Source organism: Zosterops lateralis (assembly GCF_965231275.1).
Source record: "Zosterops lateralis genome assembly, chromosome: 19".
In the NCBI taxonomy this organism is placed as follows: Eukaryota; Metazoa; Chordata; class Aves; order Passeriformes; family Zosteropidae; genus Zosterops; species Zosterops lateralis.
The window spans coordinates 8064212-8092162 of NC_139779.1; the positions used below are offsets into that span (position 1 = coordinate 8064212).

The 27951-nt window shown below is 56.2% G+C and overlaps 1 protein-coding gene and 1 long non-coding RNA gene across 4 annotated transcripts; one reads left to right on the top strand and one right to left on the bottom strand.

Moving 5' to 3' along the window:
• Positions 1 to 75: 75 nt before the first annotated feature.
• On the bottom strand, positions 76 to 3232 carry METTL27 (methyltransferase like 27). 3 transcript variants are annotated; one of them, XR_014591421.1, is made up of 7 exons: positions 2556 to 2671; positions 2353 to 2481; positions 2121 to 2256; positions 1925 to 2017; positions 1212 to 1473; positions 811 to 1051; positions 76 to 397 (listed from the first exon to the last, which is right to left on the bottom strand). XR_014591421.1 is itself a non-coding variant. In XM_083875346.1 (6 exons), exons 1-5 carry the CDS (start codon positions 3215 to 3217, stop codon positions 1235 to 1237), a joined length of 618 nt encoding a protein of 205 aa, XP_083731472.1. In that variant the 5' UTR covers positions 3218 to 3232; the 3' UTR covers positions 76 to 1051; positions 1212 to 1234. The 3 variants fall into 3 exon arrangements, 2 of the variants coding, with proteins under 2 accessions (XP_083731472.1, XP_083731471.1); XM_083875346.1 differs by lacking the exon at positions 2556 to 2671 and adding an exon at positions 3197 to 3232 and having other exon boundaries at positions 76 to 1051; XM_083875345.1 differs by having other exon boundaries at positions 76 to 1051.
• On the top strand, positions 1415 to 27645 carry LOC310917258. Its single transcript, XR_014591422.1, has 4 exons — positions 1415 to 1491; positions 24860 to 24968; positions 25279 to 25337; positions 25753 to 27645. It is a non-coding gene; the product is annotated as an uncharacterized lncRNA (long non-coding RNA).
• Positions 27646 to 27951: the final 306 nt, after the last annotated feature.

Genomic DNA, 27951 nt, shown 5'->3' on the forward strand with positions numbered 1-27951 from the left:
TCCCAGGCTCTTGGCCACCCACCCTGGAGGATGCACATTCCTATTGCTCTGGGAAAAATGCTCAACAGGCAGACAGCAGGGACGGGGTTTTATTGAACAGGCAAGTAGTGCAGAGCTGGGGCCAGCCATAACCCCCAGCTGCCCAGGGAATCAGTGCTGGAGACAAATGGGGAGGTACCAGTAGGACAGCTACTGATGGGCACAGGGACCCCAAACATGGGGGACAAAGCAAAAGGGTGACAAGAGCCACGGGGAGGGCGAGTATGGAAGACGTGGGATGCCCTGGGTGAGGGACAGGGACAGACACAGCCATTGCCTCACACTGAGGAACAGCTCCTGAGGGGAAGGATGCAACCTGTCCTCCAGGAACATGGGAACAGGATGAGCAGGAACAGGTCTGAAGGAAAGGAAAAATGAAAAAAATCCAAATATTCCAGCAAGAGATTTGGGTAAAAATCTTCCCAAGGGAGCAGTGGAGGAGGAATTGTGGAGGCAGCCCAGCAAGGGGCTGGGGGAACAGGCTGGGCAGGCAGTGCTGGGTGGGGAGCACCCACCAGCTCCCCAGATCCCTTCCAAACTCATTTCCCCACCCAGACCATTAACTAGAAAGCTGTGGGAAAATGAGAGATTCAAGCAGCTGTTATGGGATGAAAGGCAGATGTGGCACTTGGAAAACCTCTCCAGCTGGGAGCCACCTTGATATTATTGCTGCTTTGGCTTTGGATATGGAGGCTTTTCTACCTCAGGGATGGGTCAGTCCATAGGGAGTATGAGGACAGGAAGCCACGAGACACAGCAATAGGGACCCACCTCCAACAGTCTCCAGGTAAAGACTCTGGGGGTGGGAGATGAAGAAGGATCCAGATTTTGACCATGAGTGCTGAGGTGGGTGAGGTGGAGAGAAGACATCCCAGACTGGACACACCTCAGAACAGCCATGTGGGTCTGTGAGATGTCATGGTGAGCGTTGAGGTGTCGGGGTCAATATCTGAATGTCAGTGTTAAAGGTGGTGCCCAGGAGACCCCGATGAATCCAGAAGACTCTCCCATGCTGAGGAGGAGGACAAGGGCACCAAACCCAGATCTCAATCTCAGAGAAGGAACCAAGGAAGGGAATGGGGAAATTCCCCCAAAATATTGCCATCCCCAGTGGCTGCCCTTCTGCAGGAGGGGGTCACTGGGCTCGGTTTTATAAGGGGTCAAGTGCTCACCCCTCCCTGAGCCATGCTAGGTCTCAGCCCTCCTCGAGGTGGGGGACAGGGCACTTCTGGTAGATGTAGACCACTCCAGAGATGTAGCCGGTGCCCTGGGTGCTCTCCTCCTCACTGGTGGCTCTCTCCCAGTACTCCACCTCCTGGGCCAGCAGCTTCTGCCAGGCCCCGCTCCGCTCCAGCTGCCCCAGCGCCGCCTCCAGCTCCGCCTTGTACCGAAGGTTCGAGGGGTTGCTCCTGGTCGTCAGGCACAGGAAGCCGCCTGCGGGACGGGAGACAGGTAACACTGACACGGGGGGTCCCTCTCCGGGGACAGCATCCCCTGGAAAGGGTGGGGACATGGGGAGGCACTGAGAGCCTGCCAGGAGTCAGCAGGCAGGGGATGGGCACAGACAGGGCACGGACAGGACAGCAGGCAGAGATGGGCAGGACAAGGGGGCAGTAGTCAGGGGATGGGGCAGGCAACGGGCGGGACGTCGCGTCTGAGCACAGGCTGTCACACACCACAGCTGTCACTGCCACCTCCTACCTCGTCTCGTTGGCCAGACCTGGCAGTGGGCAGGGTCAGGGCCCCCGGTGCCATCGCCCGTCCCTGGCAGCGGGGACAAGGCCAGGTCCCCGTTCATGGGGGCATCCACCGGGGCCCGGTGTCCCGTCCCATCGCCCCGGGGGTCCTGCAGAGAGGGGAAACGACCCTCCTCCCCCCCCCTTACCCGGCTTAGTGACCCGCAGCAGCTCCGGCAGCACCGAGATCGGCACCTGCCCCTCGCCCAGGGCCCCCACCACCGTCACGGCGTCGTAGTGCTCTGCGAGGACACGGGACGTCACCGGGGAGCCCCGCCCGGTGCCGTCCCCTGCGGGACACGTGGGTGTCCCCAAAGGTCCCGGGGGTCCCCCTGCCCCCGTTACCTGCGGGCGCGGGCAGCGGCTCCCTGCCCAGGACGCAGAGCCGCAGCTGCTGGTACAGCCCGGTGCTCCGTGCCCGCTCCAGCATCCCCGCGCTGCCGTCCACGCCGTGCAGGCAGCGGAACCCGCGCCGGTGGAGCTGCGGTGACAGAGGCGGCGTCATCCCCATCCCCATCCCCGTCCCGTCCCGTCCCGTTACCCCAGGCCCGCCCGGCCCTCCCCGTCCCGCCGGTACCTCCCACGCCACGAGCCCGGTGCCACAGGCCACGTCGAGCAGCCGCGCCTCGGCGCGCGGCGCGGGGAAGGCGAAGGCGAGCGAGGCGGCGGCGAGATGCGGTGCCCGGTACTCCAGAGCCGCCACATCCTGCGGGGACACGGCGGTCAGCGGGGACAAGCCGCGCTCCTCCGGCGCTCCCGTCCCCGCCGTGCCCCCGGTACCTGCTCGTAGCGGGCGGCCCAGCCGTCGTACAGCCGCAGCCTCTCGGGCAGCGAGGAGCCCCGGTGCACCGCGGCCACCCGCTCCCGGAGCGCCGCCGGCGGCCCCATCCCCGCACCGCCCGCGCCGAGTGACCCGCGCCGGGCCCGCCTCCGCACCCATTGGTCCGCGGGCCCCGCCCCCAAACGCCCATTGGCTCCGCCTCCCGCTCGCGACGCGTCCCCAGCGCCTCATTGGCTTCTCGGCCCGCCCGGGACACGCCCCAACGCGCGTGTCCTCATTGACTCCCCCCAGGACACGCCCCATGGAGCGCGCGACACCGCCGCGGCCACGCCCCCGCGCTCCATTGGCTCCGAGCGCCCGTCTCGGCCACGCCCCCGCGCTCCATTGGCTCCGAGCGCCCGCCTCCGCCACGCCCCCCCTCCCCATTGGCCGCCGGCGCTGCCCCTCGGGGCGTTGGGAGCGACCACGTGCGCCGGGAGGGGGCGGGAAGGGCCGGTGTCCTGGGCTGACCAAGGGCCCGAACGGTGGCCAAAGGCCCCGGGGAGGGGCCAGGTGCCCTGGGGGATGACCAAGTCCAGGGATGGTCACACCAAATGCACTGGCGGCGTGACACCGAACCCTCACGGGGAGCGGATCTCACCAGGAGCTCCAGGGCCACCATTGTCTCCCAGCAGTGCCCACCGTTTCTGCTGCTCTGTCACCTGCAGGGGTCAGTTCCCATTGCATCACTCATGTCCCTGGACAGGTCACCTCCTACTCCGCCCCAACGCCGCGCTGTCACCTCCATCCTGCACCCGCATCTCCCTCCTGCACTCGAGCCCGCCGTGTCCCGCGGGGTGTGCAGGAAACACCCCCGAGAACCAGCGCGATGCACGGGAAGGGGCAGGGTGTCACCTCCGGATCACCATTCTCTGCAATGCCTGATCCAGGTGCCCAACATTTGTGCTGTTCCATATCCAGTTGGTTATCTCCCGAAGGGCTCTCCCTGGGAGGTCACTGCGGGACGAAGGACAAGCCACAGCTGTGCCCATCGCCTCTGGCTGTTTCCAGCAGCGAAATTAGTGATCCAGCCGCTAATTAGTGACGGATTCACCGCTAATTAATGACGGGAAGAAAATCGGTGACCTGACAGAGACGGTGGCCACCCCGAGGCGGCGTCGGTGGCCTCGTCACGTCCTCTGCGGTCCCCGTGTCCTGCTGCTCCTGTGCCTTTCCCTCCCCGGGGACCTGCCCGCTCTCACAGCCGGGGACGGGCCAGCCCCGCGGCCGGGCAGTGCTGGCCGGGCCCTGGAGAGGGAGCCCTCCACCCGCGGGACGGACCCCCAGGGTCCCGCTCGGGGGATTCTGGTGGAGCGGCACAAGACAGGTCCAGGCTGGGGAGCGGCCAGGGCTCGGCCCCGGGACAGCAGAGACCCGCCTGGGGACACGGCGATGGGCCCGGGCGCTGTCCCCGGGGCTGCAGCCCCGTGACAGCTCCTGACGCTGTTCACACGCGTTTTGTCCCCTCTGCTGCCACCATCGTGGGCCCGATCCTGTTCCTCGTGCTCGGTGTCCCGGGAGGGCTGCAGCCTCCGGCAAGGGCTCCCACAGCCTCATCGGGGTTCCCACACGAATTGAACCTTCCTCTACAAACCAGTGCCAGGATGCACCACCAGCCCCCCTGTCCCGACTCTGCTGGCCCCACGGGCCGCTGGGCCTTGCCTTCTGCAGCCTCGATCCCACGGGTCCAGCTCCAGTTTACCGGGGCTTTCCCAAGCATCCCCTCCCGCAGCCGGCTGGCTCTGTCACAGCACAGCTGTGCAAACATCTGCACCCCGTGCCACCACCCGGCCCAGGTGGGGTCAGCCCCGGCCCTGCTGCCAGCACTGCGTGTCCTGGGCTGCCCTGCCCCTTCCAAGGGCGGGGAATAGAGGTGGCAGCAGGTTGTGGCAGGTTGGAGTGTCCCGTGGCTGGGGCTGGTGTGAGGCTGGACTTTGTTCTGACATGTGGCCTGGGGCTGGCCGGCTCCCACTGGGTCAGAGGATGTTCCTCCCCGATGCTGCAGCTCCTTGGGGTGCTGTCCGTGTGCCCTGCCTGGGGATGGGGGTCTGTCTGTGCCCTGATGGGCTTCTGGGACTCTGGAGCTCAGCTCAGTTGCCCTGTTGGAGTGTCCCCAAAGGGACATGTGAGTCCTGATGGAGTGTCCCCAGGGGAGGGGCTGAGCCCCCCGAGCCCAGAGATCTCTGCTGGGACCTCACCTGTCCTCCCTCCCTAAGGAGCTGTTGCAGGGGTGGGAGAGTAGCTTAGGTGGGTCCATCGCCTTCAAATCTGCCACTGAGTTGGGACAGCCCAGGTCTGTGCTGAGTTGGGACAGCCCAGGTCTGTGCTGAGTTTGGGCCAGGCATCTCCACGGTGGGCAATGTCACCTGGCACCAAACCTGCCAGCAGGTTCTCCCTCTGAGCCTTCCTGGACCTCCAGGTGAAGTGTGTGGTGGCATTGGCACCCTGAGCAGGTCGGTTTGGGAAGACAGGTATCTGCCAGACAAAGCTGGAGTTTCCTTTGGAATGGAGAATGTAAACCATCCCCCCACCCCCACCCTTTCCGATTACAAATTTGCAATTAGAGGCTTTCATGCAAAGATTTGGGGATAGAAATAGCAGTTCGTTACTAGTACGTGTAACAAAGCAAACAAAACCAACAGCTACAGCATTAATAACAAAACAGTCTCAAGAACCTTGAGGGCTTTGCTTCACAAAACCCAGGGCACTTTGAACTCGGTGCAGGACTCTGAGAGCACCAGGCTGGAGCAGTGGAGAGCCCCGGGCTGGTGGCTGGGAGGGCAGGGTGTCCCGGCAGGGCAGGGGGTGCAGGGTCACACTGCAGCAAAAACAGCAGTGCTGGAGAAGCCGCGATGGCAGGGCAGGGCTGGCCCAGCTCCAGCAGGGCAGGTGGAGGAGCTCAGGATTCCAGGGCATGCAAGGAGATGGTGGTGGATTTCCCAGGACCGGACACTCTGGTGACAGTGAACTGCTCCCGCAGCCAGCAGCAGCCTGGCCATGTCCTCTTCAATGCCAAGAGTGAAGCTGCCTCCAGCTCTGTCCTTTACTTGCCCCAAAACTCGCGTTACTTTCGGCTCCCTCCGAACTTTCGGCAACCTCTTTGTCTTGGTTCCAGCACCCTTAAGCACCCAGTACTTAGTTTCCCAGTAACTTATGGGGAAAAAATTCTTTAGAGTGAAAAAGAACAAACCTAACCCCCAACAGCAGGTGGGCTTGCATGGCCCAGGGCCTGTTGCAGGGCAGCCCTGGCACATCCTTGGCACATCCTTGGCTCTGGACTGATGCTGTCCCCCTGCACATCCCAATGATGTTGGAATGTCTCTAAACTTCTTCACAGGAGTGAGTGACAGAATGATCAGTCCCACGGCCTTGTGTGCCTCAGAGACTTTCTGGGTGGCGCATTTATCGTTACAATTTGGGACGGCACAATAACGACACGTAGAATTCTGATTTTTTTCAGACGGCATTATAGCACCAGTTTATTAAGAGACACAGACTCTTTTATACAGTGTTTCGGTACAATCAATATGATTGGTTATTGAGAGCAACACTCCTCGACTGTCTTCTTACAAGTAAACAACAAGTTAGAAAAACACCAGGTGTCAGGAGGATGGGATCTGCAAGGATTGTTTTGGGTTCCTCCTTATGATTTCTCAGGCCAGACTGAGAGAGTTCTGTACTTGGCTTTCTCACAGGCTTCAAGCCACTGCCTGGAGCTTAAGAATCCATGCTCTGACCACTGTCAGTTCCTACACCCATACAGCCCCTGGGCCCAGTTGTGGTGTGTATGTCCCTGGGGCAAGGGTACAGAGGCTTGGAGGGGGACAGTCATGGACTTGGCAGCTTCTGGCTCAGAAAACTTTAGGGACAGTCATGGTAACTGTCACTGGAGGCTGTTAGAGTCATAGGGTGCATATCTGTGCATCTGTCCTGACTGCAATTTCTTGGTGGTGCAGGAGCCTACCAGCACCAGGCAATGTCCTCAGGGCATCCCAAGACATTCCCAGCTCTGGGAAAGAGCCCTTCATGGTCCCCTAAGCTCTCTGCTGCCTTTCCTGAGCTGGGAAAGCGTGGACAACCATCCTGTGGGGCATTCGAGCCACACGAGGTAGAGGTGGAATGCTCTGCTGGGTGCAGAATTGGGCAAAGCAAGGAAGGAAAACCCTGTGGGATGACAGCCAGGTGGCATCTGGAGAGCCCGTGTGGGGCAACAGAGGCAGGAGGGAGGTTCAGGTTGGATATTAAGAAACATTTCTTCCCAGGAGGTGTGGTCAGGTCCTGGCACAGCTGCTCAGGGCAGTGGCCGAGTCCCCATCCCTGGAGGGGTTTAACAGCCCTGGGGATGTGGCACTTGGGGACATGGGTTAATGGTGGTCTTGAGAGTGCTAGGGGATTGGTTGGACTCGCTGATCTTGAAGGGCTTTTCCAACCTCCTTTGATCTTTCCATGGCCAAGGAGGTGACAGACAGCAGGGCAGTGCTGGGGTGGCTGGTGGGGTTTCACACACCCTGGATGGGATTGCTCTGCACTCACATCCTTAGAGGACATTCTTTCCCAGTGTCCAAACATGACTGGAATCTGTCCACTTCTCCCCTAATCCCCATCCCTCTGGTGTTCAAAGACTGTGGATTTTGCCCCCTGAAACCCCACTCAGCCTCATGAGCCCACCTGGGTTGCTGGGCTCCTGCCCGACTTCTGAATCTGTAAATCTCGGCGTCGCTGTGACTGATGGTCACAGGGCTGCTGTCACCAACCCTCCTGCCCTGGTCCCATCGCCCGCAAGGCTCCGGGCCAGGTAACAAGGAGGGGCTGAGCTGTAAATCAGCACTGCCGGTGGAGCTGGGCGGAGATCAGAGCAGCTCACCGAGCTGATTCAGGAGCCTCACAAGGCTGGGAAGAGCTGTTCTGTCTCCACGACCCCTCCGGGACCCGGGGTATTCCCTGACTGTGGCTGTCATCCCGCAGGGCACTCACTGGCCATGGCCAGTGCCCAGGGCCAGCAGCAGCAAGACGCCCCTGTCATGCTGAGAACATTCCCTGGCTGCTGTGCTCCTACATCAGTCCCAGCCTCTGTACGTGTGTTACCTGCATCCCATCCTCCCTGCAGCCCCAATGTGCGGTGCTCCCCTCCCTCCTGCACCCCCAGTGCATTGTGCTTCCATCCCTCTTGCATCCCCAATCCTTGGTGCTCCTTTTCCCTCAACTCCCAGTGTATGGACTCCATCCTCCCTTTGTGCTCCTGGCACACAGAGCTCCACACTCCCTCTGCCCCCGGGACACAGGAGTCCCATACCAGCACATCACAGGGACATGGTGCTCCCACACTGGTGACATTCCCATTTCTCCTTATCCCCATCTCAAATGCCAGTGGCTCCATTCACAGGGTGTGCTCTAGTTGTAGTTCTCATCTGAGCTCAGCCTCTTCCTCACCTCTGAGGAGCCCCACAAATCACATCCACACCCCCAACTCGTGGACCTCATTCTTTGTCTCCTTTCCCCCTTGTTCCCTCTTGTCCCCATTGTCACCTGCTCCTTTCGCCTGACTGGGGACTTCACACCCTGACCATATCTAATACACCCAGTGACTTCAGGTCCCACCACTACAGGTCTGTTGCTCTCTCATGCCCTATCACTTCCCGGACCCACCTTCTATCCCTCACAGCCCTTCCCACAGCCAGGTGAGCTCCCCCGGTGCTGCCTCCCTGTTCCCATTCCCACAGGCAGTGCCATGACATCACTGACCTTGGTGCACCTCAGGCTGGTGACTCAGTGTCCCTCCTGGGACAGCACCTCTGGAACTCATCATCCTTCGTGGAACAGCACCCTCGTGACTCAGTGTCCTTTGTGGAACAGCACCCTCGTGACTCAGTGTCCTCAGGTTCATCCCAGGAGCTCCCTGTTCCCACCCACAACGTGACTTTCTGGTCACATCCCTGCCACTCCTGGGATTCCAGGTGTGGATGCGCCACAGCCCCCTGGCTCTGTGCAAGCCCACCCGACCGTGTTCCCAAATCCCCCCGACCACCTGCCCTGGCACCGGCCTGGCTACCCAGGGCATTCTTGTGAGACTCAGCCCCACTCCACATCTCCTCCCCGGGACTCCCCTGTTTCGTCCCTGCATCCTGGGAAGTGACTGCCACCTCCTGGGAAGAACAAGGGACAGGCTTGGGTGAGATCCAGGAGGTGGAATTTGAAGTCAATAAAGCCCAGCTCAGTAATAAGGTGCAAACTTTCTCTGGAACAGGAATTAATGAGTGGATGAGTGGCTATAAATAAACAAAGGATTTCTTGTGACTTGTAAAAGATGACTCAGTGCTTTAGGGAAGGCTGGCTGATACCTGGGCAGTCTGGACCTTACTGGCTGAGGTTCATCCTGATGATCCTAAAGCACTTCTGGACCTTTGGTGAGGTCAAGCCACCTCAACTCTGTCTGCACAAGGGCTGAGGTGGTGTTTGGGTATCTAAATCCTAAAAAGCAGTTTGCAACTTCCTCCACCAACTCACAACTCTATGAATATTCAGGAAGGAGGATGGGCTGCTGTGTCCAATTGCTGTTATCTGTTTTATCCCCAGGCTCTTGCATATTTCCTGGAGTCCAGTCCTTCCTTTCTCGGGGACATCCCTGAATCCCAGCTCTGTTGTGAGCCCAACAGATTGCCACTGGCAGGAGGGATGGAGAATCCCTATGCTGCTTCATTCCCTGCCCATCCTGCCCAAATGAGGATTTGAGGGTGGGTCCCTGTGAGAGTGGAGCCAAAGTGCTCAAAGCATTATCACTTTCTTGAGCTGAGCTGAACCTGAGCTGAGCTTTGCCAATTCCAGCTGGAACAAAATTACCAGACTTGGACCATGTCACATGTCCAGGGAAAGCAAGCTGAGAAGTTACACAAGTGATTTGGAGTGAGAGCAATGGAATAGGAAGGTGTCAGCGGGTTGGGTGATGATGACCATGGACTGAGAGTTCCTAGAATCCTTGAAAGGTTTGGGTTGGAAGGGACCTTAAAGTCCAACTCGTTCCTCGCTCCTGAGCTCATCCATCCTAGAGCTCGATGACATCTGTGCTTGTTTTTGAGATGATGTCAACCAATCACTCCTGGCTGTTGAGTCTTGCCCTCCCTGTGCCGAGCATTTCAGCTCTGGAGGACTTTGCTGGAGGATTGCATCTTTGGATTTCCTAGCTGGAGCTGCTCCTCTGAATGCTCTCCAGCCGATGTTGATCCAAATGACCTGGTTAGGCAGGCTAGTGGTGGGTCTCTCTGAACTGACAGTTGCAGCTGGAGGAGGGTGTGCAATGAGTCTTGGAAAAGGAGGAAGGCAGAGCAGCGAAGCGAAGGCTGCAGGCTGGAGCTGCTGCGTCACAGCTCCCGGGAAGCACAAGTGAGGGAGAGTCCTGCGGGAGTGCCCGCTCCTGCGGAAACAGAGTCAAGGGAGTAAGTTCAGGGAGTGGCCAGGAATCTGGCAAAATGGAAATCTTGGGAATTATCTCAAGAACAAGGAGAAGGAGTCCGGACAGCGGAAACAACTTTAAATCATTTGAGACAGGGTAACAGGAGTGTGTGGGCAGAGGCAGCATGGCCTGCTAGGGGTGACTGATGGATTTTCCAGGCTCCAAAGGGAAGGTGAAGGTGACCCCTGCTGACTCAGGGTGGTCCCTGTGGTTCTGGGGAGGCTGCTTGGTCACCTTCCTTTTCTACATTTAGTGAAGAGTGCAGGTAAAGTACTCCCATAGGGCTAAACTCAGCCTAGGCTGGGCTGGAGGCACAGGGAGCTTGGATAAATCCTGTATTTCCAAAAGCCTGATGGCACTTTGAACACTGGCTGAAGAAATCTCATCTATGGATTATCTCAAGTAACAATTAAACTGAGAGCTCACATGTGTTCAAAGTGTGGGTTCAACTCAAGTTCATGGAAAAAAAATCCCCCAGGGATTATCACAGTCAAAGGCTCAGCTCTGGCTCAGGAGGTCCATGAAAACTGCTGTAAGCTAGGCAAGTATTTGAGGCTGTGTCACCCTGTGTGGGTGCTGTGTTTCTGCTTTTGGGGGTGAAGTGCAGGGGAGCTTTGGGCACTGCCGCCCCACCCCCTCAGAAGAGGGCAAGGCAGGGAACCTCCTCCTCCAGCACTTGGAAAGGCAGCTGGGAAGAACACGTGTCCAGCCCTTGACTGCAGGAAGGGGTTTGGTGCTGTTTCACAGGACCACAGCTTTCCTGGGACCATTATAATGTGTGTGCAGTTGTGGTTCCCACAATCCTCAACACCCTTGAATCCACAGCCATATGAGAAGCCTTGAAAGACCAACTCAAAGTGAGCCTGACTTGTTGAAGAAATGATCTTTTTAAAAAAGACACCTCACAGCCCATCTCATTAAGGGAGATACCATAAGAGGAAACTCTCAGGCTGACCCTAGTGGAGAGCAGGGGCTGGAGGAGCCCCACCAAGGCTGGAGAGCAGGACTAGGACCGGATCAGGATCAGGATAAGGATCAAGGTAAGGAGAAAACTGGTCTGATCAGCCTCAGCAAGGGAAGAACAATTGCTCTGCTGCTGGGACATGGATTTGGGGGTCAAGATGGCACAAAGTACCAGTATCAGAGAAGACTTCTATGCCAGGACACAGGGAATGGCTTCCCACTGCCAGAGGGCAGAGATAGGTGGGAGATTGGGAAGGAATTGTTCCCTGGGAGGGTGGGGTGCCAGAGAAGTTGTGGCTTTCCCTGGATCCCTGAAAGTGTCCAAGGCCAGGCTGGACAGGGCTTGGAGAACCCTGGGATAATGGAAGGTGTCCTTGGAAGGGCTTTGAGATCTTTTCCAATCCAAACCATTCCATGATTCTGTGCTTCTAAGCCACCCAGGTCATGCTGGTCACTTTCTACCAGTTCCTGAAGCCTTGGCCAGTGTGGGGGTCCTTGCTGTGACCTCCCACTCCCTGGTCAGGCGTGCAGACCCCCCAGCCCCGGTGCCTGCAGGCTCTGTGTGCAGCACAGATGCTCCAGGCTGTGCCAGATCCTCTGTGTTTCTTGGCCCCCGGCTCCTTGGCCATCTTGCCAGGTATGTAACTATCCCAGCTATTTCCTGCTGTACTGCAAGGAAAAATGAAAAAATTAAATCATCCAACCTTTGGCCCTGTTTGATATATATCCAGGCTGCAGCATTGCAGACAGATTGCGTGTGGTGGCAGCACCACCAGCACCCAGTGCCCTGCCTGTTCCCTTTGGCAAGGGGAGCACGAGGGGCTGCCACGGACGTGGCCTGGAGCCAGCTCCCATCACAGCCCAAGTGATTTATGGCCTGCATTCCTGCTCCTGACAGGCACATCCTGGGATGCTGTGCTCCTGCACTGCCTGGAAAGAGGGACTGGGGCTGTCTGGGGCCGCCAGTGTCCCCTGGAGCTGCCCTGACCTTGGGAGAGAGGGGCAGCTCCCACCAATGCTGCCGATGGAGTCTGGGGTGAGGAGGAACCTCCCCATTTCCCAGGGATTCTTTATGTTTTCTGTCTCATGATGAGAGTGCCGGGGGTCCAACATCCCAGGATTACACTCCATAATCCCAAACTGGAAGCCCTGGCTACCCTGTTCCCAGGCTGGTATGGGGGCTGTACCAGAATGTGCCAGGCTGTTGCTCAGCACCTTTGCTTCTGGGGCTGAGCTGGGGCTGCTGGGCTTGGCTGCAGAGCCCAGAGTGTGTTCCTGAGACCCTGAGTCCCCCGGGATGTGCAGCTCAGGGCAGCACAGCCCAGCAGCTGCTCTGCTCCTCCTCTGGGACCACGAGCACTGAGGGGATTTGCCATCCCTGGTCTTGTCCTCAGTTGCCCTCAGCGAGTCTGGCTGATACTGGGGGAAAATGGACACTGCAGTGGGGGCAAGGCGAGCACTGCAGACATGATGGCCACTGGGTTTGCTGGTATTTTGAGCTGGTGGGAGCAATAGTTTCCTCATGCCCAGACATCCCTTGGGAAGGCCAAGCCAGGCTGGAGGCAGAGCTGTGTCTTGGGTGCTTTGAGGCTGAGGGTGGGATATAGGACAGGGTGTTTCTCCATGTGCCTCCAGATCCAATCCTGCCAGCCCCTGGTGACAGGGGCTTGGTGTCCTGTTTCCTCCTGGCTGGGCCTTCAGCAGCCCTCCTGCTTATGCAGGGATGTCTGCACTTATGGGACTCAATTCAAGATAGAGAATTGCCTCAGGTGGCCTCCTGTGGCCAGAGCTGGGAAGCACCTGGGATGCATTTTTGCTAGGGTTCCATGGCTGCAGTAAAATCTAATCCCATCCTAAGCTGCTCTGGGACATGCTGGGATGTGTGGGATCTCAGGCCTCTGTCTCCCCAGTCTGTGGGATCCACCCCAGGCTGGCAGTGCTCTGCAGAGCTTGGGTGCCATAAGGACCCCACCAAAGCACCCTGAGTGCCATCAGCCCCATCCCATTGTAGGCACAAACCCATGCCCCTGGCTTCTGCCATGGACCAGTTCTCCAGGGCTGTGTCCAGCAGGCTGTCCTGGCTGTGCTAGGTATTTTGTTATTTTTTCATCTTTTTTCCCCAGCAGAGCAGGCAAGCCATGGTCTGGATTCCAGTTTGGCTGTAATTGTGCTGTTATCTTTCTCTCAGCGTCTGGTTTCACTCATGCTAGGGGTCTCTGTGAGTGAATGGATGTTTCCATTAGGGCTGTTCCAAAGCCTCTGCCCTCTCCCACTTCCCATGCTGCCCTTGTTGACCTCTGCACTTCCTTTGGCCCCAACCCCCAAGCCCTGCAGGGCAAGAGTTCCTGGGAAGCACCTGCAGTCCTGAACCTGAGTGCCCCAGGGGCTACTGTCCCCTCAGGAGGGCACAGGACACTGGCTGGGATGATGAGCAGGACCATGGGGTAAGGAGGAGCCAGGCCCCAGCAGGGAAGAGCCCCTGGAGGCTGCTCTGTTTCACCTGGGTTCGCTGCAGTGCAGCAGGACCAGAGGTGACAGCTATGGCTTGCAACACAAGTTGTCCTGATGGAATATTTTTCCCTTATGATGGTCACAAAATGTGGGACTAGAGAAGAGGGTGAGGCTTTGCTCATGGACATGTTCAGGACTTGACTGGCCCCAGGCAACATCATTGCCTTGGACCTGCTGTGCTGGGGTGAGTGGGGCTGGGCCATACACTTCCACAGTGCCGTACTCCCACCTCAGCCACTCTGGAATTTTCTGATTGTACACAGCAATGCTTGTGACAGTCCCTGAGGGGCTGAAGGCTCTGAGAAATGGCACCAAGCAGGGCTGTAAAAGAAGGTCCAAATCATGAAGGAGGTTTGCAGAAGAGGGGAGGACAAGATTCAGAATGGGTCTGCCCTGGGATTTTGACCTCCCTGCTGAGCTCTGAGCTGTTCACTGCAGGCTCTGGTTAAAGCTGGGATATTTCCCTGGGATGTGACCCTCGTTTGGCTCTGGCACCTGACCCAGCACCAGGATGGTCCTGACTCATGGAGCTGGTGGAGCTGCACATCCTCTCACAGGTGCCAGAGCAGGTCGTGACAGGCTGATCCCAGACACAGTGCCTGGTGCCCCTGGGATGGTCCCACTGCCCCATCATGGTGAAGACTCTTCCTCTTCTCCTGATCTCAGGGTCAATCCCTGCAGTTTGATCAGACCCTTCAGATGATGTTCCCCATGGACCAGCCTTGGGAACCCAGGATTCAAGGGCTTCACTTTGCTGCTCTCACATCTCCCTGTTCAAGAGCAGCCCAGCTTCTCTGGTCCCAGTGTCCCCAGGGTTTGGGAATGCACCCTGACCCCCTCCTAGGATGGCTGATGGTCACACAAAGCAGGACACATCCCTGTGTCCCTGGCAGTTCCAGGCATTGCTCCACATGCTGGGCCAGAGCTGGTGTGACACTGCTTGGGACACTGAGATGCGTGTGGGTGCTAATCTTTGGGGCCATCAGGCCAGGCACTGAACCAAAATCCAGCTCTAATTGGCCTTTTCCAGTAATTCTTCCTGACAAAACAATTAAGTTTCTCAGGCAAGAGATGTTCTTTGCAAATGTTCTGTGCCAGATGCTTTTGCTTTTTTTATCTGTGGTATTTAGGGATCTTTTCCTAATACTCACTCATTATTTTATGAGGCACAGACTGGTTCTTCCTGCCCTTTTGAAGCTCAGTATCACACTCATGTTTGTTTGTTGTCTCAGGGCTTCCCTAACTGTATGTGAGGGGGGTTATGTTTCATTAAAAAAAAATTAAATAAACATTCTTGATTTGTAAAGGGCTGGGCCCTGTGAGACAGGGCAGGGAATGGGATGGGCTCCAGCCCTCCCAAGCCTGCAGAGGCTGCGTGTTCTGCAGTGGGACTGAGGTCAAAGCTGGAAAAACTTGCAAGGCAGGATCAAAGAGCAGGGCCCCTGCCAGGCATGTGGAAAACATGAGCTGGGGGTGGCTGCAGTTGGCACATGGGCTGGCACTGCCCACATTGCCCCCTTCATCCCTGCCCACCCCTGGAAGTCCTAAGGCTCTTGGGGGCCTCACGGTCCTTTGTCCCCTCACCTGGGAGCTTTGTGACTCCGCCTTCCTGCCATCCACTTTTAGTGGCTCTAATTCCTCATTGAAGGGAGCCCATCCCTTACCTTCGCATCCTGGGCCTGCTGAGGCTGCACAAGACGTGTTGGAATTCTGAGGAGCTGCTCTGCCCCGTGCTGCCCACCCCTGCCCTTCCTCTGCTCCCAGTGGTGTTTGTCCCATCCCCACAGCCCTCCCACCCACACCGGTCTCAGGGCTGGTGTTCCTGCTCCCAGGAAAGAGACGAGCCCTGGGGAATGGTTCAGCACCGGTTCTGTTGGCAGCAGCACCCCAGGGAGGCTGGCAGCTCTTGGAAGTGGAGCGTTGGAGGAACAGGAGAGCATCTGGATGGGGTGTGGTGTAGGGTGGCCCCAGCTGGGGTTTGGGGTGCCTCTGTGCTCCCTGTGGGGTGACTGGGCACAGTGCTGGCCATGCCCTAGTCCTAGTGGTCTCTGACATCTCACCCAGTGACTGCTGGCTGCTCTTACAGAGGATCTGGGCTGGGCTGGGTGTTTTGTGATCAGTGAGATCACAGGTATTACCTTGCCTGGCCTCTCCGGAGCCCGGAGGGTGTTTGCGGATGCTGCAGAGGGCAGGGTGGGGTTCTGGGGGAGAATGTCAAGGGTGCACAGCTGGTGTGCAAGGTGGGGACCCAACGTGACTGGCTCCACAGCAGGTCCCAGCCCTCCTCTGCCGCCAGTGTTTCCCCACGGGGAGGGCACAAACAGCTCTGGGCAGGAGGTGGCGACTCCCTCCTGTGTGTCCATCACTCGTGGCCCGGGGTCTGTGCTGGGCGGAAGGAAAACCCGAGGTGTCCGGGCTGTGGCAGGTGCTCCCGCGGCTCGGGGTGACCTCTCCCGGTGGGCCCCGGCCCAGACATTCAGTCACTGCACGGATCTCCCTCCCTGTGCCGCGCACACCGCGGCGGGGCAGCCCTGGCTCGGGGCTGGGAGCGTCCAGCTGCGGCCGCTGTCTCCTCCGTGCGGGGCTGCCAGCATTTCCAGCCCAGAGACAATCGGGCTTTATTTCCCTGCCACAGAGGAAAAAGAATAAACATTCCTCGGGTTTGTTTTCAGGCTGCTTTGTGGAATAAATCTCAGACTGTTGTTGTCTCCCCGGGCTCCCCGGCCCGCGGAACTGCCTGTTCTCATCCCGTGAGTCACCGGCGCCTGGCGGCACCTCCGAGACCCCGTGCGGCTGCCGGGGCTGCTCCGTGCCGGCTGTGCCGGGGACACCTGGAGCACAACTGCTCCGCATCCACGGGGAGCTCAGCCTGGCACCGCCGTGTGTCGGGATCCACGAGCCCCCCGGACACCTCTGCAGCCCGGACAGCCCTGGCCACCTTGTCCTCTGGACCTGTGTCCGGGTCTGGCAGCATCTTCGAGGGGAAGGGGCTGTGCTACGGGACAGGGGAGAGTGGAGAGGGGAGCCAGGGGCTATTCCTATTCCCTCTGCCCCGGGGGGAAGGAAATACAAGGGATGCTATGGCCTCTGTCCTTCCACCTGTGGGAACGTGTCAGCAACGCCCATTTAGAGTGGTGGGATCTACCCCCTTCACACGGTGCAGGAAGCTTGGTATGATGTTGACCCTCACTCTGGAGATGTGGCTCCGTGGGGAGGATGTGTCCACAGCCCTGCCCTGGCTGATCCTCATAGACACATCCTATAGCTCTGGGAGGTGTGTTGAAAGGGAATGGTGTGTGGAATGTGTTTGGAGCCAGGTTAACACTACTGCTGATGCACCAGTCGGGTCACTTGGGGGTGGCACACAGCCAGTGCTGGACTGGCACCTCCTGGAGCAGCAGATCTTGGTATGACCAACAAGCAGGGATGACCCACATCACCCCTAAAATGTGCCCAGTACCAGTGTGGCACCTAAACCTTGTCAATGGTCCTCCCACAAATGATCCCACCGTGGAAGACCACAGAGGCCCCGGAGCACGGTGTGGGCAGAGGGCTGAGCCCAGGCTGGGTGGTGCCTGCTGTCAGTGACCTGTGGTGAGGAGCTGAGCCCCTTGGCACAGGTTTGGGACACCTGAGTGTTGGAGCGGGGCACGAGGCAGGATGGAATAGGGGAGTGTCCAGTGTGTGCACAAGGCGGGATAGTGACCTCAGCCACAGCAGCGCCATGCACGAGTCCCAAAAATAGTTGGGCTTAGAAACACAAAGTCTGCTTCCGCTGTTGCCCAACACTTGTTGCAAATGTAGTGGCAGCTCAGTCCAGCGAAACTATGGCCAGAAACAGCATGAGTTTCGGCAAATAAACTGGCTCCAGGAATGAAAGTGGCTGGAAGGGACTGGGGGCCCAAGGCTGCCAAAAATGTGGGGAAGGATTCCGAGGTGAATAATGAATAAAAACCCCAGCCTCAAAGGTAAAGTTTTTAAGTGCCTCACATGGAGGGAAAATGAGATGAGGAATGAATGAAATGGTGTTGCCAGGAGGGGCTGTTCAAGCCCTGAAAGAGAGGCTGGATGAGCACTTCGACCCCCAGGCAGCAGAGGCTCAGGGAGATGGCTGGATCAGCCCAGGGGCAGGACAGGAACTGACACATCGCTGATGGCCCTGGATTCCAAAGGCAGCCCTGCAGGCAGCCCTTCTCTCATTAGACAGGGTCATTTAGGTAATTACAGATTGCAGGAAAGGCTCTAGGAGGGAAAGTCATTCCTTGGAGATGCTGGGTAGAGGCTTAAGGACTTTGTTGTGCAGTTAGCAGCACAACTTCTTCAGAGTTTCTACAAATCAGACAAGAATTGGTCTCTGCACAGAGCTCTGGGCACTGTCAGGGTAAGGAGTGAGGGGACTCTGCTGGTGACAAGTGAATTCCTGGGCTCGGTGTGGGGGATCCATAGGCACTGGAGAGCAGCACGACTGTGCTTGCCTTGGCCATCAATGAACAGAGTGTTTATTTGGACATCTGAAAGGTCAATTTGCTAAAATTCGAAACAATTGCTGGCGTGACCAACTAGGACTGTAAATTTAGAGTGGGAGGTGTTAGCAAAAACTGGGACTCATTCAAGGACATCTCAACAGTGCCCCAAAAGCCATGATTTCATAGCCCAAAATAATTCTCCCAGGGAAGAAGCTGTCAGAGGCGGTTTGGACGTGTAAGTGTGGTGGCCTGCAGCTGCAGGGGGAGGACCATGCTGCCCGAGTGCTGCAGCAGGTGGGGACCAGGCGGGGGCCTGGTCAGCATCTGGGGCAGAGGCAAGGAACTGAACGAAGGCCAAAGTGTTGACTTTGTTTTGCTGCCTTAGAGAGAGTAGCATGCCTTCCCCTCTTCCTCATCTTTCTGCCTCTGCCATGATTTCTGGAGGGGTGACTCATGCTGACAGGCAGCGTCGCATGGTGGGGAGGATGGTGGTGTGGAGCTGAGTGGCAACTGATGGGAAAGTGATGGGAAAAGAGACATTGGTGGCATGTCCTGGAATAGCAGGATGATGGCAGCTGGTGAAGACATCAAGAGGGATCTGCCTTAGAGCCACCAGAGCATCCAGTGTCCTGGCTGGACTGCTCCATCTACCTGGGAGCGGCTCCAGTAGATTGATTGTGGACAGAAGCAGGAAAACGCTGCAGGAGTGGTGATGGAATACCCAGGGTTGGCAATTCAAGCAGAGCCCATCCGGCCCATTGGACACTCTCATCTGTCCTGGAGGAGACAACTCCAACATAGAGGTTTCTGCTGAGAGCCTGGTGTGTGTCAAAACCCAGGGGTCCAGTTCATGGGCTGGATAAAGAGGAGCAACCCAGTGGGGGATGAGGAACAGGGAGGCCTCCAGCGATGTACGGAACTGCTGGTGGTAGGAGGGGAAGCCAAAGAAATCAGTGAGCTGTCACTGGCTGATGGCAGTGAGAAGCCTTTGAGAACATACATTTAGGACAACCAAGTGAAGCCAACCCTAAATCCCAGCTCTACGTAAAACAAATGGGGCCTAATCCTAAAAAGCAAACCCTCAGTGTCCAACAAACTACTCCACCCTGTGCTGGGTCAAAGCAGAGAGACACATTCGATCCTGGCAGGGTAAAGTAATTAAATCTGTAATGAGGGAGACCGGGGTAAAGCAATTATATCTGTAACAAGGGAGACTGTGCAACCGCAGACCAACAGGCCCGGTTCACTGATATCCTGGAGCTGGGAATGAGGTGCTGGAAGAGTCCCTGAAAAATGCTGACATTGAACAAGTCTTGGAAAGACTGGACAGTGCCAAGGGCTTGGATACCTGCCATGAGCCAGGACTCGATGGCCCAGGGAGGGGGCCTTGCAGCCGGACGTGGTTGTCCACTTGTCACGGACTCTGGTCCCAGGGGCTGGGAATGAACTGCAGGATACAGGGTGTGGTTTGTCCCACTTGCTCGAAGGAGCCTGGGCGGTGATGTCACCATTTTTATAGGTACTTGCACATAAAGATATTTCCTGGTGGGGAACGCTTTGGGGAGTGTTGACAATTGTACACCACGGCTCACTGGCTGCAAATCTAATTTAGACAAACTCAGTCTTGAAACAAGCTGCAGTTTCCCACTCTTTGAGGGTCACCAGGCACTGGAGGAGATTCTAGATCCTGGGTGGATTCACCGCTGCCTGGAAGATTTTTCTGTGAGTCAGGCTCCAGGCCAGGTTGTAGAGTAGTTTTCCAAGTAAGCTTTGCTGGCGAGGATGAAATCAAGGTGTTCATCCCATTCCTCTGTGGCCCTTGTGGAGAACCAGCTGGAGTGTGTACCACTGCTTAGAATCTCAGAATCACTGAATCACTGAGGTTGGAGAAGCTCTCTGAGATCATCGAGTTCAAACCACTCCCCAAGCACTGCCAAGGCCACCATAACCCATGTCACCAACTGCTACATCAAAACATCTGTTAAACCCTTTCAGGGGTGGTGACTCCACCACTGCCCTGGGTAGTTCCAGTGCCTGATCACTGTTTCTGTGAAGTTTTCCCCAGTATCCAGTCTGACCCTCCCCTGGCACAGCCTGAGGCATTTTTCCTCTTGACCTGTCCCTGTTCCCTGGGAGCAGACCCTGACCCTCACCCTGCAACTGCCCCCTCCTGTCAGGACTTTACCCTTTGGCAGAGGGCACCAAACTAAGAAAGGAGCAGGTGCTCACAGGAAAGTGGGTCCAATTCCATGTCCAGCAGCAAAGAGCTGCTTAGACTACAGGCCACCACAGAGGACCGTGAGACCTGGATGGGGGTGGACATTGAATATAATACAGGAGATGGACAAGGCAGTGCAGAGGAATGGAGGTTGTTATGGGATAGAGATCTCAGCCACAAAGGGTGACTGTACAGACAGGCAGCAGACAGATGCTGGGGACAAGGGTACAGCCAATGGCACTGACACCACCTGTGTGTCTGCAGGAGGAGCTTACTTTGTGTGTGAGAAACGTTCTCCCACCTGCCTGGAATCACCCAGGGGATGGCACAGACAGGATCAGGATCTTTTCCCAGAACACTCAGGATAAAGTTGGATGCTTGCTGCCCTTCTGCCTTGGGGGCACCCCTGTGGTCCCACCACTGCCCACTCCCTCCTCCTCTGCTCCATCCTCCCCAAACCCAAAGGAGAATGTGTTGATTCTGTACACCTTTGTGGCTGGGGCAGGTTCCATCTCCACCTTGTGGGTGCCCCTTCCTGCAGGAGCTCTGGGAAAGGGGAGGGCTCTGAAGAGGCCATTTTCATGATGGAATAATGCCAGGCATGTTGCCTGGTGCCATTTGCACAGCTCATGCTTTGGCCGGTCACCAGAGCCATCCAGAGCTTTGTTTCTGTGGCACTCATTCAACAGGCAGGACAAAAATAGACACTGAGAGGAGAGCAGATGAGAAACCACATCCTGAAGGGGAGGGGATGTGTCAGAGCAGTGCACCTGAGCCCCAGGGCACACTTTGTGAGAAGCATTGGATCACGGGCATTGGATCCACAGCACTGGATTTCAGACTGGCACCAAATCACCCCAGCTGTGGGGACATGGACCTGTTCCCCATTCCCCACTCCCCATTCCCTATTTCTTATTCCCTATATCCCTTGGGGATGGGACCAGATGAGCCTCAACTGCCAGGAGATGGTACCAGCTGCTTTGAAGCTCTGCCCAGCTCGTGGGAAGATGTTGTGGCAGCATGGGAAGGGACTGTGTCTCTGAAGGGTTCCAAACTAGGGGTGCCCCAGGGGACAAATGTTGGGGAAGATGCCTTTCCTCCTAGCACTTCCCAGGTTTGTGAAGGATTCCTGAGGGGCTGGGCTGGTGGTGGCACCCATGCTGGCTCACCCGTGTGGAGGCAGCTATCCACCTGCCCTTGTTCCTGGATGAGGGAGCTGTGCTTGGGATGGGACTCGGGGTGGTCTTGGTGACACCCACTGAGGCTGAGCTGCCCAGGGTTCAGGCTGCAGCACTGGGTCCCTGCCCAGTTGGGGCACTCAGCTCCCCACCCTGCACCTCCCTGGGGAGCTGCTCCGCAGCTCCCATCCATCCCCTTCCAGCCTCAGGAGAGGTGTCCGCTGCCCACTCTATCTCACTGTCTGGGAATTTCTCCTGAGACTTTGTCTGCATTTTGCTGTCCTTATTTGCACCTCTTTGGGCTCATTTATACCTTTACATCTCCTCTTCCCTTTGGTGTGTCCCCTTCCCTCTGCCAGTTGTGCTCAAGGTGTCTCCTGCACCTCCTCTTGGTGGCCCTGGGGCCATTGTCCAGCCCGGGTGAGGGGGGCCATCCACCATGTGCCTCCCTCCCTGCTGACCCCATCCCCAGAGCTGATCTCTGACCCCACCTCCACCCCCAGCCAGTTCCTCCCTGCCCTGCTCCATGCTGGCCACCAGGTCCCCCACCCTGTGGGCTTGTCCCTGATTTGTCCCCAACTGCAGCCCTTGGTTTTGAGCCTGTTTTTGGCTTTTCATCTGTTCCTGAGCTAAGGCCAGGGCCAGCTGGGTACCTGAATTCCCAAAGTAGGTGCAGCCTCTATGTGTTTGTCTGTTTCTCACCCCCCCCTGCAGCTCTGGGGTAATGCAGCACATCTGGATTCCTTGCATCCAGCCCCCATCTGAGGTGCCACATCTGGATTCCTTGCATACGATTGCTCTCTAACAGGCTGTGTCTGGCTTCCCAGCATGTGATTCCTAGATAACAAGTCACTCCTGGATTTCCTACATGTGATTCTTGGATAACATGGCATATCTGGATTCCTTACATTCAATTCCTGGACAATATGGCACATACACTTGCTGGCCAAGGCTGGGACTGGAACAAGACTTTCTCTTTACAGTTTAAAGGATTTATTCTTTTTTTTTTCTGGAGAAAATGAAGCTTTGACCTGAATTCCTGGCTGCCTCACAAAATCTCTCTTCTACCTCAGCTTTGGCTGCTCTTGGCTGGGAGCCTGGCTGGAAAACAAAGATCCTATCTCCCCCCACCCCCTGGGCTTTGGGACTGCTGGCGGTGGACATGCTGCCCCTCGCCAATCAGTGCTTACAATAATATTTTTCTCTAGGATTGAGCTTGGAATAACTTTGTTTTGACATAATCTGAACTAATGTCTCCCCGGCAATGACAGTAAACACTCGACAATAAGTGTCAGTGCAGCCCTGGAGCTCTGCACAAGGAGCTCCAGCAGCTGGACATGAGGGAGAGGGGACAGAGCACAGCCTCAGGGAAGGGTCTGGTGATGGCAGGGTGGACCAGAGCCCCAGAAGTCCACTTCTCACCCTTCACCCCCCCAGCCAATCCCTCACTCGCTCTGCAGAGGGTGATGGAAAATGCAGCCCGGGGCTGTTGCTAATCAGTTCCTTGGACACTGGGAATTATTGTGTCTGCACTGGTGGCAGGTCCAATTTAAACGCTGTCACTGCACTATTAATGGTCCTGGCATGTGCTGACTCCAGAGCTCAGCCTGGGACTCAGCAGAAAGAATGTTTGTGGAGCCCAGCAAGAGCCTCTGAGCTTCAGTCCCCGTCCTGTGCCAGCTGTGCCCTGATTCCAGGCAGGGCCAGTGTGCTTGGGGTGCCCTGTGCTGGCACAACAAGGCAGGATTCCTCCCCATGCCCTCCCTCCCAGGAGAGGGCTCTGAGTGGTCTTACCTTCATGAGGTCAAAGTAGCTGGACATGAGCATAGACCTGGACATGGGGAGCTGGGCATGGATCTGGACCTAGGCATGGATCTGGACCTGCACATGGATCTGGTCTTGGTTCTCCATAGGGAACTGGCGTGGAGAATTCTGTATGGACATGATTCTGGATCTGGACCAGGACCTGGCATTAGCCCCGGGGTGGTACCTGGGCATCTGAGCTCTCCACATGTCCCAGAGTCTCTGGTGCTGCTCCTTTCCTGTTTTAATTCCTGCACCGTGCTGATCCCGTAATCCCATCTGCCATAGAATCCCTGATCACAAACAGACACTTCTCAGGCCTGTTGTGATTTGTCTGTCCAAAGGCTGAAGCCATGGAAAAGTCTGTCTCTCTCCCTTCCCTGGAGGGCACAATTTCCCTGCTCGTTCCCATCCATCCCAACTGCACCTTCTTATCTCACCACATCCAGAGTGAAAACCAGTCCTGAGAACTTCCTGCTGTTTCAGTCTTGGGGATGAAGGAGATCATCCTCCCTCATCCCTTTCTCCTGTGACCCAGAGATCCCTCTCTGCCTCTTCACAGCAGCAAAAAGCAGTGACTTCCAACCCCAGGGATAAGGACACCTGAGGGCAGGTGACACCACTGAACCCATCCCTCCCTCAGCAAGGTTTGTGCTCCCTGGAAAGGCACAGCTGTAGTGGGAGACCCACTAGGGTAAGCAGGACTTCAGGCTCCCAAACACAGCTTTCCTGGGGACTAGCAGGCCCATCCCTGCTCCTTCCTGGGGACCATGGGTGTTCCCACAGCTCAGGAACTGGTTGTTATCCCTGCCTGGCCACTCAGCACTACAGCATGGAGTTCAGAACACCAGTTCTGAACATCTCCTGAGGGATCTGAGCTGGTTTCAACATCCTCTCCCTGGGCAGTGTGAAAGCTGTAACTCCTCTGGTTATTCTGGAAGATCACAGGTTGTCCACTGGGGTTTTTTGATGGATGAAACCATATGTTGATATTGGGGCAAGGAAAAGGAGCTGAGGAACAATGTGTAGAAGACTTCTGAATGTCAGTGGAGTGAGCCCTGGAGGACTGGAAGATGGATGGATGTGCCTGATGTGATTGGTGCCAAGGACAGCAGGAAAAGCCTGCCCTGGGCTGTGTTTCATGCAAAGAAAGCAAAGAGGAATTGCTCAGGGTGGATGCTAAAGAAGCACATTTTAGAACTGCAGATCCATTACCTGTTCCAAGTGGTCAGGGCAGAGGTTGGGAGTTAAGGAGCCATGTCCATGCTTTGCAGAAAGGAGCTTTTCACTGTTGATGTCCCATCCCTGGAAGTGTCCAAAGCCAAGTTGGACATTGGGGCTTGGAGCAACCTGGGACAGTGGAAGGTGTCCCTTCCCACATCAGGGGGTAAGATGGGATGACCTTTGTGGTCCTTCCAGCCAAAACATTCCATGATTCTGTGAGGTTGCACCCTGTGTCCTGTCTGAGTGCATGTTCCCAGCAGGAGGAACAAGGGAGACAGGCAGACTGGGACAGTTTGAGCTGAGGTTCCTCTCATCAAGGAAGTGGTGGGCTCCCAGAAAAGCCTGGGACCTGTCTGGGTGGCCTTATTCATCCCTGTCTCCTTTTCTTTCGTCTTTGTCATGTTCTAGGAATCCTTTTATCCATGTGTTTGTTTTTCTTTCCCTCTCCTTGCAGATGCTCAGTAATTCTTTGAACATATCAGATGGGTTTGTGTATCCCTGTTCTGTGGATTCCCCACAGAGGAAAACAGGCACCTCTGGAGCAAGTTGCACATTGGCCTGAGGTCATGTCTACGGCAGCCTGGCTAAGTCCCTCTGGAATTCTTGCTCTGAGTGTGGGGCAGGCGAGGGAGGGTGATGTTGCACATGGGAGCAGTTTCCAAAGCCAGGAGGGATCGTGGGTGCTGACAGGAATAAACACTGCAACACAGAAAGGATAAGGGAGCGGTGGCTTGTGAGTGCAAAGGCCTGGGGCCATGGTGGAGCCATGGACAAGTCTGGCAGCTCCTTTGGAATAGTGTATTTGGAGACCTTCCTCCCCTGGATGCCTTATGGAGCATCAGATGGTGACTCAGAGTGTGGATTTTCCTGCAGGCCCATCTCCCCTTTGAGGCCAGCCTGGGCCAGGAGTGTCCAAGCATTCTCTGCCCAGGGTGAGTGTCAGACACCAAGTCCTGAGGGTGCCTCTCATTTGGTGTCTTGCTCATACAATGTTCCCTTTAAATGTCTGAATGAAGATGTACCCCAAAGCCAGACTGATCCCTCAGAAAGCCACAGGCACACAGGCTCTCCAAACAGTGCCCAAAACAAGCCAGTCCACACTTCGTGTGTGCTGTGTCATGTCCCAGACCTGAGGGACAAGTTTGTGATGGATCAGCCAAGGATTCTTTCCAAGTGCCCAATCCTAGCCTGCTGGGAAAAAGGGAACCTGCTTTGAGATGTGGGCAGCCTCACTGTACTGCTCTGCAACCCAGTCCATCTCTCACACTCTGACCCTTCCTCCCTCCTTCCCAACACCCAATTTCTCTCTTGGGAGGGAGATAAATTTCTCCTTTATCTCCCTTCTAGGCTGCTGCTGCATCATCCATCACCTGCTCAGGGCAGGGACCACCTGCCCTGTGTGGATGGAGGACGTGGTGGTCACTGGTACTCAGGAGAAGAACTCTGAGGTCCCTCCCAGGACTTTTTCTTGGAGCAGGGAGGACTCAGGGCTGTGCTGGGGCTGGGTGGGATGTCAGAGGAGTGAGTGCATCACTGTGTGTGGAGAGCCAGGAAGGTGAGTGTGGTCCAGGGGACAACAGGTCACAGGATTCCTGAGGTGACTTCAGGAGGGACCCACAGATGGATCTGGAGAGACAAGTCTAGAGCTACAGTGGGGAAGCAAAGAGAACCTCATCACAGTTCTGGTGCAATAGACTTTTTTTCATATTTACTCTGAAGACTTCCATCTTCATGGACTTTCATATTTTTGGTGGCGAAACACAGAGATTCTCCTGCCTTCCATGCTGAGCAGACTTCACTGTCCCAAACAGGTGACCAAGAGGAGGAAAAGTACAGATCTGCCATCCCTGCCATCCCACCATCAGTGCCAGGGGTGGGGCAGGCTTGGGGCTGGCTAGAGGCTTCCAAGAGTAGCTCTGTGGCCCCCTCCTTTCCATAGCCACATGCCAGCACAGGCAGAGCAGAACCCACTGTAGCAGCTGGGGTCCCCCAGCACCCTGGTGACCTTTCTGCAGGGCTTTTCCTCTCCTGTGTCCCCGAGGGAACAACGTGAGAAGCATCCAGCAGCTGCCTCTGCCTGAGTGCAAAGGAGGCCTGAGGACACAGATGGAAAGGGGGGAGCAGAGGGAGGCAGCACAGAGGAACAATTGAAAAGAGGAAAAAGGAAATCCTCCTGGAGCTGTGAAAGTGTTTTCCCAGACTGTCTGGCCGCTCCAATGACCTCATTCTCCGAGGTGCTGTTAATTGGGCTGGAGAACAGGATGTCCAGCCCTGCCAGCCCCTCTGCCCGGTCACCTGCATAGCCCCTGTGCCCAGCAGCCCTCTCCAACCCCACCCTGTCCCTGAGGGGGTTCCCAGTGCCCAGGCCTGTGCCAGGGCTCGTTAACCAGGGTTAACAAGCCCCAGATTTCCATGAGTTCATCTCAACTGTTTATCCTGGAAACCTCCTCTGCAAAAGCAGTGATGCATGCACAGATCTGGAGTGGGGACTGGCACCAGAGTCCTGGGAAGGGAGAGAGCCTGGCCTTGAGTTCTGTGACCATCCCTGGGGTACAAGTGGCTCCTGTGATGGAAAAGGAGCGAGGGACCACTCACAGAGGAGCAGGAGGCAGCAGCTGGGTCATGGGTGCCTGGGCTGAGTCGGAGAAGCAAGACGGTGCATCAGATGTGATAAGGAACTCACTGGGCTGTCCTGTTCCATGCACAAAGTTCCAAGGGGATGTCTCTTGCTAGGTCAATATTTTAACTGAGATAAAGGAGGTCTGAGTAATGGATCCCCTCCAGGATCATCTCTTCTATAAAGCTGTGGGCACCAATGAAAGCTTTTCTCACATCCTTCCCTGGAGAAATTTTATGGGTAGGAAGAGAAACCCATAGAGCTTTGTTCCTGACACATATTAAAAAAAAAAAAAAAAAAAAAAAAAGAAAAAAAAAAAAAAAGAAAAGAATTACAGACTCATTGAATGGTTTGGGTAGGAAGGAACCTTAAAAATATGTTGCATATAGGTAAAACCTTACAAAGGGAAGGCCTTGTAAAATCATGACTCAGGCTTGTTACTTCAGCTAAGTAAAAAAGGACGATTAGAAATTTACTCAGCTGAATTAGGGGGTGGGAAAACGTTATGTAACTATTGAGTATTCACATCGTGATGTATTGGTTGAATTATGTTTGTTATGATTTGAAAATATGTAACTGATAACCTGCTACCTGCTAAAAAGTGCCTGGTTTTTACAATTAAGCACCTCTCCTTTGCACCTGCCTGGGGACTCTGTGTTACTTCAGATCCTCACCTCACAGCTGGAGCCTGAACTAAGATGAACTTATTACAACTCCCCGCCATGGGCTGTGACACCTTCCACTAGCCCAGGTTGCTCCAAACCCTTTCTGACCTGGCCCAAATCCTTACAAGCTCCTTCATAAAGCCACTAGCTGTCGTTCAAATTCTCCTGCTTCACACATCAGGAAGGAACGAGGGACAGACACAAGATTGCATCAGCCTCGCAAAATCCAAACACCAAGTAAGTACTTGGGAGCTCTTTTATTTA